This window comes from Nyctereutes procyonoides, unplaced genomic scaffold, assembly GCF_905146905.1.
Source record: "Nyctereutes procyonoides isolate TBG_1078 unplaced genomic scaffold, NYPRO_anot_genome, whole genome shotgun sequence".
NCBI lineage: Eukaryota > Metazoa > Chordata > Mammalia > Carnivora > Canidae > Nyctereutes > Nyctereutes procyonoides.
In genome coordinates, this window is record NW_026575037.1 from 12,146,025 (window position 1) to 12,158,328 (window position 12,304).

General features: G+C 43.1%; 1 protein-coding gene across 2 annotated transcripts in view; it reads right to left on the bottom strand.

Annotated features, from left to right (window-relative positions):
* CACNA1E (calcium voltage-gated channel subunit alpha1 E) overlaps positions 1-12,304 on the bottom strand; it is a 385,492-nt gene that overhangs the window by 219,949 nt on the left and 153,239 nt on the right. For both annotated transcript variants that reach the window (XM_055319282.1, XM_055319281.1), the window contains exons 5-7: positions 2,307-2,410; positions 1,078-1,230; positions 733-914 (exon numbers count right to left, since the gene is read on the bottom strand). In XM_055319282.1, the coding sequence (XP_055175257.1) occupies positions 733-914; positions 1,078-1,230; positions 2,307-2,410 (439 nt within the window). The remainder of the gene's footprint in view (positions 1-732; positions 915-1,077; positions 1,231-2,306; positions 2,411-12,304) is intronic.

Sequence of the window (12,304 nt, forward strand, 5' to 3'; positions counted from 1 at the left end):
GCTCATACAGATCACCAGAGACACTTGCAAAAAGTATAGCCCGCTAACTATCTGAAGCTATACAAATTCAAAACCTGCCCAGAAAGGCTCTGTGAACCCAAATTTTTAACAAGCATCCCTCATGAGTCCTATAATTAAGCATGTTTCTTATATGCATGGAATGCAGTGGTTCTTGACAGTAGCTGCATATTAGAATCAGCCAGGAAGCTTTTAAAAAAAAATCACTGGCAGGCCTTTACCCCTAGCTATTCCTACTAAATTTGTCTGGAGTGGAGCCCAGGAGGTGTAAATTTTTAAAGCTACTAGCTGATTCTAATCTGTACCAAGGTTGAGAACTACTGTAGTATCTTCCAACCCAATGGTAAGCTCTTTGAAGCTGGCAACCAAGAAATCTATGCCTCTCAGTACCCCTTACTGAACCCCACCACCATGTTGGGCCCGCCATAAAATATACTCTATCTCTGCTAAGTTGATCTCATTTAATTGGCTTTGTTCACCCATCAAATGGGATGTAATTTCCTAACTCTATTAAGAAGCTGTGTACTTCCACTCCACAAGAGGCCAGATGATAGATAGAAGGATATGACATGCTACTACTTTTCCCAGTTGAGTCTGTACACACACACACACACACCCCTACGCTTAGCCCTCCCCGTGGCCTCAGAATAAGCAGCTCAAACAATGCCAGAAGCCTCAGTGTACGATTCCTCCTCTTGCCCCATCTCTACTCACATTGTACAGCACGGTGGTCCATCCTTCCATGGTGATGCATTGGAAGACAGTCAGCACAGCAAAAAGGATGTTATCAAACTGGGTGATACCATCATTGGGGCCAATCCAGTCCCGGCATTCGTAGCCAGCTGGGCAGCCCTGCACACCACATGGGTGAGGGGGGTCAAATCCTTCCAGAATACCTGCAGACACATTTGGAGGGTAGGTGTTTAGTGTGAGTTGGAAATGGTTCCAGGAAGCCACAAACAATTCTATTTCCTGAAGAAAGGTGCGTCCTTCTTTGTTTCCAACGACCAGAGGAGAGAGGAAGGGAAGAAGGAGAAGGTAAGAAAAAAATGACCCTACCTGAATTGTTCGTGAAACATGCTCGGTGCAACTTCCCACTGTAGAACTCTAAGCCAATGATAGCAAACATCAAGATGGCAAAGAAGAGCAGGAGACCAATTTGCAGAAGAGGCACCATGGCCTTCATGATAGACTTCAACACGATCTGCAGGCCTGGAAGGAAAGGAAGAGAATGACAGATGGAGCCTCCCTGAGCACCATTTGATACAACAGACTTCCTTTACCTTCTTCTAAGAGGAAAAGGATGAGTCTTTGAGGGACAAGAAACACCAGTCCCGAAATGATGAAGACAATTTGCAAAGGGACTACCAGAAAACGTCAAGCCAAAGATTGCCATCACTACCTCCCCTGGAATCAATCTCATGTTCTTTCTCACCATTCTCTGATCATCTATCTTTCCTATTTCTCCTCCTTTATTTGTTTCACCCCATGTCACCTTCTGCTTATCTCTTATAAACTTATTAGAACAAACTTCTTTCCTAAAGGAAATCAAGCCTGGCCTTGCTAGGCTCTAAGTTCTATGAGAGCAAGGACAAAATGACCTCCCTCACTACTCTATCTGAGAACTGGTTTCTCCTCCACTGTTGTTGGATCATAATTAGCACAATCACTATTCATAAAGTACCATATACCTTGACCCAGAAATTGTACTTCTAGGATTCTAGCCTAAGAAAATAATCAGATTTGAATAAGATTTAGGTAAAAGGATGTATGTTGCTGCACTATTTCTATTTGGAAAAAAATGAAAATATCTAATGTCCAACAACATAGAAATGACTAAATAACTAAATAAGTCATCCTGAATAAGATGGGCTATTGTACCAGACTTTTTAAATCATATTTTTGAAGAACTTTTAATGTCAGGAACATCAAATGCTTATATGACAGGTTCCCAAAGTATGTACACAGTTATCACAATTACATTAAAGTACACAGGGAAAAAGTGAATTAAAAACATAGGAAAATGAATGCTTTTTTCTTTTCATTTTATAACAATTTTTTTTTTACTTTGCAAATATTCTACAAAGATCTTTCACTATCTTTAAAATCTGGGGGAAAAAAGTTGCTAAATTTTAAAGCAAAATGTTCTGCCAGATTGCCGTGTCCCCGCTCTTTATTCCCACTAGAGACATGGTTTCTTGTGTATCCCAAATTCCTTCAGCCCCAGATCCAGTGGGGACCTATCAGTAAAGCTTAGCAGAGGAGAAAGAAGGAAGGCAAGTGCTCACTAGGAATCCCTGACACGAGCTTCAGGGGTCTCAGGACACGCACAGCCCGGAGGGTCCTCAGGTCCACGTGTGTGTTGAAGTGAGTCCCCGCAGTGGCCAGGATGCTGCAGATGGAGACACAGAAGGTCAAGGTTACCACAACCTGGCTTTGTCCCCCTGTTCCATGGGAGAAGCTGGGTTGAAGAAGGCTCAGCCTGGAAAGCACACAGAGCTGATGCCAGCTGCATGTGGGCGCACCTGAGCTTGGGTGAATCATCGGTGGTTCTGACTGGAATTAAATTTAGCCACATCTGGGTTTTACTTTGCAAAGAAGGAAAACTTATCATCACACCAGAATCCCAGTTCCAAATCATGAGTGAAAGACAAGCTCCCTAGCATCTGTCCCATTCCTGCCTCCAAACCTTGTCCCCTACCTTCCTCCTCCCTATCCCTTCACCAACCTCCTCTCCCACTTTCTAATCTACCAAGACCCCTGGATTTTATATTTCAGAATTTTCTTAGATTCCCGTCTTCTTACTCCTTCAGGGAATTTCTCTGGATCAGTTGCAGCAAAGGAGTAACTCGTTCTTCTCCACCTTGGCACTTAAGAGTTTTTACCAAACAAATCAATCACACTCATGCTTATAATTAGGGAACAGCTTCACTGGTCCTCATATGGCACTTTTATAATTGCCCTGAATCACTGTATTAACTTGGATTTGGTTTCTTTGCTTCTATTTTTACACTTCCGCAGCCAGACACACACACACACACACACACACACACACACAGAATCCATAACAATCCTATTAGATTGTGTATACCAAGTACCTTGTCTTGAGGAGACAATTTATTGCATATAATCCCATGACACTGCAGGTACTGTGGATAGTCAATGACACTTAGTATTAATGAAAGACAGCAGAGTTGTGTCCTGACTTAAGCACTTGAGAACTGAGTGATTTGAGGCAAGTTACACACACTAGCAGCCTTACTCCCCTCATCTACAAAATGGGTGAAGTACCATGACCTCGTTCTAAAAATGAAATGACATAGTATTGAATATTAACAGTGTTCTAGAAGTGATAACGTGCAAATGAGATATTATGTCCAACACAAATATTAATAATGCTGGTTTTGTAATTTTGTCTAATTTTAGTCTTCTTTCTGTGGAATAGTACTTGTCCTCCCTCAAAACCTCTCCATGACAATTTCAGCTATCTGGAGCCACTGGCGAATGAGTCACTCAGAAAACTGAGTTTTCCATATAGTCAAAGGGCGGCAGGAATAGTTTCTGTCATTTAATTATTTTGGATGAAACATTTCCTTCAACACCTGAAATCGAATGGACGGTCTAGGCATATCTCTAGAAAGCAGATACAGAATCAAAAGGTACAAATTACACAGATCCATGACATTAGATCATGAGCCATAACTTTGAAATACGCAGTGCTGGCCAAGAACAAAGTGGACTGCTTCACGTGGTAGTACGCTTCCTAACATTAAACATACTCAGGCCTAGACTGTAGGGCTATCTATTAGGAAGTTAAAAGTGTTCCAACACTGGTTGAAGGTTATCTAAATAACCAGAAGAGATTTCTCTCAACTTTAAGACTCTATAATTCTATGTTAACCCAACCTCAAAACAAGAACCAGAAAGAAATTTGACTCTCATAAAGGGTCTCAAGACCTCGGCAAGTTCTAAGATCTCCTCTACCTCTCCTCTTTCTATATTGTCTCTGAAAAAGAGAGATGTTCTGATGCTGCTTTTGACTCACTCTGCCCAAACTAAAGAGAGAAATTAGGGAGGGGAGTGATGTCATTTCTAATAAGCAGGGAGAACCTGAAAGGAGAGCAGGGAGAAACATGGAAAATAGGACTGGAAAATAAAACAACATAGAAACAAAGGCAAGAGGAGAAAGGGAAGGCTCAAGGATAGTGCAGTGGTGGAGAACCAGAACTCCAGGAAAATGGGGGTCACTGTTTGGCTGAATCTGCTAACAGAGGAAGAAGCACTGGACTGTCTTCTGAGGCGCAGTGCCCACGGGAGGTGGTTCTCCCTCTGGCTACACACACATGGTGGAGAGAATATGCCCTGTTCAGAAACCAGAGCTGTTTCCTAGGATACCCAGGTACACTTGAGATACTCTTTCATATCATAAGAAAGAACTATTTCTTTCAGGAATATTTCCTGCCCAACCCTGAGTGGAAGGAGGTATATTTCAGAACATGGATGTGAGGGCCAAAGGACAAAATTAGAAGGCAAGAAGGTACAAGTGCAGAGAGAAAGAAAAATGGTAGAGTGGAAGGAGGAGGAGAGGATAGGGAAGCGAATGGTGAAATGAAACATGGAGATGAAAACAGGAAAGAAATCAGAAGAAATAAGAGCTGGCAGAGAAGCAAATGTGAGAGAAATAAGAATTCTCATGTGGGAAAGAGAACAGAAGTGAAGCTAATTTGAAGGAGAGAAGCCAAAATACGGCACTTGTGGCCGGGGCCTCACACAGCGAGCCACAAGACGTATCCATGCTCTTTTTATCAACCTGTCCTCTGAGTTATCCAAGCCACCCCAAACTTCACCCAGAACCATGTCACTTGGGGCCCCATGTTCCCCCATCCCCAGAATTTTCTGTTCCTTCATACCGTGCAGAATAGCTGTCAATAGGATCTTTAGCTCATGCACATTGGCCACTGGCTGCTCCCTAGTGTTCATATCATGTTTGAGGGAGTCCCCATCCACTTGCTGGAAGCAAGAGCAGTGAAATTCTTGGGGAGGGGGAGATATTTGAGGGAAAGAACCCTGCTGTGTACCCCACATAAAACTCTGCGCCCATTGCCATCACTGCCCTGACCACAACTTAGAAGAATTCTCTGTTTTTCTCTGGTTTCTCATATGTCTTTCCCACAGGATCCGGAACACGCACTGTGGAGTTGCTGTCTTCTGCATCTCTACATCCCCCACACCTAGCCCAGGGTCTGGCAAGTAAAAGGTGTTCAGTGAATGCTTGATGGATCGAATTGCACTGATGAACATAGTAAATGTGTTGAAGCAGAAACCAAACGGACAGAAAGATCACAGGAACCCTAGAATTTACCAATGAAAAGGGCAGGTGGCACAGCCAGGATGCTACTCAAACACATGCCTGTTTGAGCTCACAGGAATGTATTAAGAATCTGCCCTCAGACATTTTAGAGTCTAAGGTGGCTCTTCCAAAATAGTGTAGGGCCTCTGCTCTCAAGCAGATCTCATAGGACAGGGTCTGCCCAGTATTCAGTAGGAGAGTTAGGGAGAGGGAGGGGAAAAGGAAGACAAAATGCAAAGCCTTGCCCTTTAGCAAAATCTCAGTGCTGAAGCCTGTATAGCTCAGCAACACTCTGGGCCTCCCATGTAACAGGCCCTGTGCAGGAGGCTCAAGGCGAGTACACAGCAGGAAAGGGCCCACCCAGGCCCTCAATCCCACGGATGCAGCAGACAAAGAAATGAAATAATTATGATTCACTGTGAAGAATGTCATAACAGAGATGCTTACAAAGTGCTCCGAGAATGGGAAACACTGCAGGATCACGAACGGGGCTTACTATCTGCTAGCATTTTCACAGAAGTTATTTCATTAAATCCCCAAGCGCATCCTGATATAACTACTGTTTCCATCTCCTAGGAGAGGAAATTGGGACTTAGAAAAAATTAAACTGCTGATACATGGCAAGACCAGGCATTAAAGTCTCTCCTCTTCTGGTGTCGAAGTCAAGCCTTTCCCCCACTCTGCCATCGAGCCCTGCAATGTCTTTGTCAGTACTGCGCAGCTCCACTGTTCTTAGTCCAGCGTATTGCTAAAAATACCAAGGTCACAGTGTTCAGCCTCCCAACAAGCCAGTGAGCTTGGTTCGCTTTATCCCCAAACCACAAATCACTAAGGCTCTCCAGACCAGAAGGTCGGAGGCTCCTTGCACTTGAGGTGATGGCTGCTGTAATACTAGCTATACACACGCACGCACGCGCACACACACACACACACACACACGTGCCATGGAATCAGAGTGTGGCCACCGTGCACAACTCCAACTCTGAGTTAATACAAAGCTAAGCTCTGCCCCATTCCATGCCACATTCATGTATATTCTTCAGAAACAGGGGCTTTTTTTCCACTTCTTTTGTCCCCATGAGCACAGGGCCTGGGTAAGGAGCTCTGTACACAGAGGGGCGCTTAATTCCTACCTTACTCCCAAAGCAGAGGGTACCTGTGACCACCACCAGCACAGACGCAGGATTCAGTGCACTATAAATGTACAAAAACTGTTTCCTAATGGATGTCATGGCTCAGCCCTACCTCTAATGCTTCTGCTCTTAGCTGTGAGCAGGTAAGAGGAACCTAGAGGCTGATATGATCCTGAGGGTGTAGTGACCATCACTTCAGTGGCAGGAGATGGAAGGCATGTTCTCAGCATTCATAACCAAATGGTCTCTCCCCAAGTCAATCACCCCAAGAATTCTCCCACCCAAAGAATTCCTTTTGACCTTGGGGTTCATTCATAGCCTCCTCATCAACCCAAGTCTAACAGTCTCTTTTCACACTTCTATAGCTAAAAATTCCCTGAAGCATTATACAAATATTACACCAAAAAATTATCTGTTGCTTATCTGCAATTCAAATTTAACTGGGCATCCTTTATTTTTATTTGCTAAATCTGGCAACTCTATTCAAGGGATGACCAGGTAAATAGCTTCCCTCCCAGTTGTTGCCCTAGCTCTAAACAAATGTGTAAGTTCTCTTTTGAAGAAGAGACACAAACCGGGGGCCTCCTACGCTTAGACCCAGGAGTTCTACTCTGAGCTCCAAAAATTACCTCTTTGCTTCTGCCCGTATACATCCGAAAGGCAAGTTATTCATTAGCATCTGTGCAAAAAAGGCTGATTAACAGGAGCAAAGGGTGTTAGGTGCTTTACCAGCCCATATTATAGGAGACCAAGAGGAGACATGGAGGGATCTAATTCAGGTTGGATTCCCTCTACAGATTTGAGCCAGGATATCATTTCCATGGGTAATCCACCAAAATGAGTTGCTGTGTCCACTTAGAAGTGTTTTAAAGGTGGTTGGTTCCTTCTTCTCTCCTACTATTTCACTTCCAAGGAGGCACCAAAGTCTAACATATCCTTCCTCTAACACATCTCTTGGATTCACCTCTTATTCTCCAGCCTCCTTCTTGCCTGGAGTGCCCACCCCCTTGCCTTCTTTCTCTGCCTAAATAATATGATCCAGACTTCAGAGCCAGATGGCATCCTACCTCCTCCTTGGAAAAGATCTACAGTCAAAAGAGACTTGAACTAGGATTATGAGGAAGTGGTAAAGCACATACTCTCCTGTCATACTGGCTGATTTCAAATGCCAGTTCCCTCACTTACACTAGCTGTCTGGCCTTAAACAATTGCCTCCCTGAGCTATAGTGTTCTTATCTGTAAAATGGGGACAATATCCTCCTAAGAGGGTTGATGTAAGGATTTGAAAAGATAAGATGCTTATAAAGTTCTTCACATAGTGCTGACTTGAAAAGATATCAAGAGCTCACAGAATTAAAGGGATATTGGAAGACCAGGCTGGAAAAAACCAGGGAAGTAGAAATCTTGGTGTGGTAGGCTGAATAACAGATTCAAAGATATCCAGATCCTAATCCTTAGAACCTGTGAACATTACCTGATATGGCAAAACTGACTTTGCAGATGTGATTAAGGATTTTGAAATGGGGAGATTTTTCTGGATTATCTGCGTGGGCCCTGAATGCAATCACAAGTGCCTTATAAGAAGGAGGCACAGGAAGATTTGGCTAGAAAGAAGGCAATGTGATGACTGAAGTAAGGGGCGATGCTGCTGGCTTTGAAGATGGAGGAAGGATGCAAGGAATACAGCTCTAGAAGCTGGGAAAGGCAAAGAAATGCCTTCCCCATGCTAAAGCCTCAAGTGAGAGAGCACAGCCCTGCTGATAACTGATGCGGCCCAGGGAGTCTAATTTTGGAGTTTTGACCTCTAGAACTGTAAGAGAATAAATTTTCTTTATTTTTTAAAGATTTTTTTTATTTATTTATTCATGAGACAGAGAGAGAGAGAGAGAGAGGCAGAGGCACAGGCAGAGGGAGAAGCAGGCTCCATGCAGGGAGCCTGACGTGGACTCGATCCTGGGTCTCCAGGATCAGGCCCTGGGCTGAAGGCGGCGCTAAACCACTGAGCCACCCAGCCTGCCCTAAATTTTCTTTAAAGCTACCAAGTTTGTCACAATTTGTTGCCACAGGAATAGGAAACTAATATGCTTGGCTAAGGTCAGCAATTCCAGGAATCTGATTCTTAGGCCACTGCGGGTATCACGAGACGTATCATTGCCAACTCTACTAATATCATAGTGTTGATAGCTTAAGAGTCATGGAGGAAAAAGCATGTGTTGGAGCTTAAGTCACATGTCCCTTTACATGCCATCTGGCTGTACTGGGACAGTCCTCTAGCACTTCCAAAGTGGGCAAGACTCCCACCGAGAACACACACACTAACGGAGTCTCCCAAAAGGGAGATTGGAGACCATTGGGGAATCTGGGACATGGAAGAGCTAAAAAAACAATGTCTACTAAGCTAGACTCCTAGAAAATACTTAGTAAATAGGTGTCATGGAGGAAGATGAGAAAGAACATATCTGGGGTTTTGTTTGTTTTAGTCTCTAAAATAAAGGGATCAGATAAAGGAACTTCTCAAGTTCCACTGGCTCTAAGACTGAGCCAAAACCTGTCCAGACAGTGCTACACCTCTCCAGCTCACACAATCTCCCCTTTCTCTGAATGTCTTGAAAGCTGCACAACATTTAACACCTGACTGCACACCCTTCTTATGTCTTAGAACTAAGGTCTTACCGTTAATGATAATTAGCTGGATCTTCATAACTCAGTTCAAAGCCAGCTCCTTGATGGCAGAAAGTGCCACATTTCCGTCTACTATGGTCCCTTCTCTAACAATATGCAGCAGTATTGCCCAAGAAATATCCTTGACTCGGGGATAAATGGGTGTTAATACATCCCCAACTGAGGCAGATTGGATGGACTTGTCCATGGAGTTGTGAATGAGCCCACAGGCTAGATATAATTAGATAACCAAACTGAAGGAGATTTAACCACATATGAAAATAATGATGATCTATCAAAAGTCTACTAAATTATATCTAATGTTTGGCTCTCCATTTCTTTTAAGCAAATTACTAAAAGTCTAATTTTTTTTTGAGTAAAAGTCTAATTTGATTTAGGAATCAATTCCTAAAGATTTTGCTTCATTTTATCAAAAACAAAACAAAACAAAAAGTCCCTGTGTATTAAATTGTGCTATAGAGACAAACTCCCTTGCCCTCCCAAAAAAAAAATTCAACTTGCCAAAATATATCTGAGAATGTATTTGAGAGCTTGGATGAGGATGAGGATGAGGATGAGGCTGGGAGAGGGAAAAGTGGTGTCAGGTCTGACCCGGTGCCCAGTCTCTGTAAGCTGCTCCCTACTCCTCCCCAGACCCTATGCTAGGGTCCTCTATCCCATTCAGGCTTAGCTCAATCTAAGAACCCAGAACCCAGAACCCATCTATACAATGAGCTGATTACTGAATATATGCTCTGCAGTAGACACTGGCATGACAATGGAGAATAGGATGAGATGGTGGCTGTACTCATGACACATAATGAAAAAGACATTACACAGACCATAATTATAGTAAGTGGAAGGTCGGGAAAGGATGCCTCCCCTATGGAAATGGCATATGAGCTCAAAGGTGAAGCATGAGTAGGCCAGAGGAAACCACGTGGGAAGAGAATCCCAGAGCCAGGAGAAGGCAGGCGTAGAAGGGACAGAGGTAGAAAGGAGACTGGTATACTTGAAAAATTCAAACAAAGGGCTGGTGTGACCAGAACCTATTTAAATCAGGCAAGAATAGAGAACAGAGAGGCTGGAGAGCATGGAAAATATCAAATACAGAAAACTTCACAGACTTATTTTAGAGATAGGACCAAGCCTGGTAGTGCTCAAAATCCAGGCTTACACCCAGTAATGGAACATTGGATACCCAAACTGACTCCAAGCTCCAAAGCAATTCCCTGATTAAACACTGGTCTCTAACCTTCTTCTCAAACCCCAGCCCCAGCCGCTAACAATGCGTATCTACCTTGATCACTCTACCTGAATTAATGCCAACTTCTGTTCCCACAGGCCCTTCCTGGGACAGCTGCCACTGCCTACCTCCTCTACAGTAATCCTTCCTGATAACAGAGATATCCTGTAATCATGCCAACTAGGAAGGCTGGGTCCCTCTCCAGCCCAGAGAGACTGAATCTACATTATCCTCAGCAAATCACCCATTGTCCTGAATAGTGAATGGTTTAGGGATAAACAGGTGATGGAACTCAGGCCTTTGAGTTTAAGGGAAAATATGCTGTGTTGCTTCAGTTCACTCATTTTCTTAGAACAAAAGTAAAAGCATATATAAAGCAATGATTTTCAAACTTTTTTTGAACATAGCCTGCAGTACAAAATATATTTTATATCACAATCCAGGATGAATATATGCGCGTCTGTGTGTGTGTGTGTAAAATTGCATAGTGCCTCATAAAATAATACTCCTTCTATGTGTGATATATTTTCTCTTTCATTCTTCCTTGCTATCCTTTGTCTCACACTGGTTGCAACCAATTAAGTTGATGTCATAACTAATGTGGTCAACCTACAGTTTGAAACACTCAGATGTAGAGAGTAGCTAATATACATATTCATTCTAAGGAGATTATTCTAAAGAGGACAAGATAGACTTATATGAACTAACTGCTGCTTCAATAGCACCACATGGTTTCTTGGTGTTTTCCAAGAATGATGAAATAGTTTGCCTTGAAAAGTTTTATTGTGTTTTTCTAAGAACTGCAGACACAGCAGTCTAGGGTAGACCCTATTCCCTCCTCTGTTACCAGAAATAGGAACAGAATCTTGCTGCCCTTCAGAATGGGCAGTCTTAATGAGAAACCACTACCTTCAAAACTATCATGGGGCAGCTATTTCTAGGGTTTGGTTGGTTGGTTAGTTGGTGGACTGTTATTTATTTAGGCTTGGATCCAAGATAATTTATGACCAAGGCTTTCTTCCAAGTAAGAAGTCATAATATTTCTTAAGAGGATGAAGACAGTAGGGTCACACTGTTCCTTTCTAAAAGACAAGGTTTGTGCCATTTCCAGAAGGGACAAGTGGTTCTGTATTCAACAAAGGTAAGGCTACCCTTTCTGGAATTTAAAATGGGGCTCCTAATTAAATTTCATATGAATCTCTGCAGCTATGAAGTGGTCCCAAAATATGCTTTTTGATGAGCAGAAAAAGCATGGCCTAAAAATCCTCTTTCCTTGCCCACCAAAAGAAAGTTCAACAATCAAACAATGTCATGCCAAGGAGAGGAGTTTGTATTGACATTTGAGACCAGATAATTCTTTGCTGTAGGGAGCTATTCTGTCTATTGTAGGATCTTTAATGGCATCCCCCACCTCTGCCCACTACGTGCCAGTAGCAGTTCCTTCTCCAGCCTCCTCCCCCCAAACCGCCACCAGGTTGTGACAACCAAAAATGACTAGACATTGTCACGTGTCCTCTGAGGGGACAGCCCTGGTTGGGGAACCACTACTGATGGAGAACCTCTCAGTGTGATTCCTTCCAATTTAATCAATCTAGCTTGATTAAAGGCAATGTGTGTGTTTCACAACTAGTCCTCATCCACTCTTGAAGAAGCACACATAGCCTCTCTCAGGCAGACATGAAGATGCTCCCAGGGTGACCCCCAGCCACACACAAGTCATAATTTGGATGAAAATGAACTGATGCTGTCATTGATAAAAATGCCCTCTGCTTTCTTCTTTAAACATCTCCTAGTGGCTACATGAAGCTTAACCCCAGTGTGTCTACAAAGGAAGCTTGAACCCAAATTTTCCCCAAATCATGCAAAGTAAAGAACACAATAAAAAGGAGGGTTTTA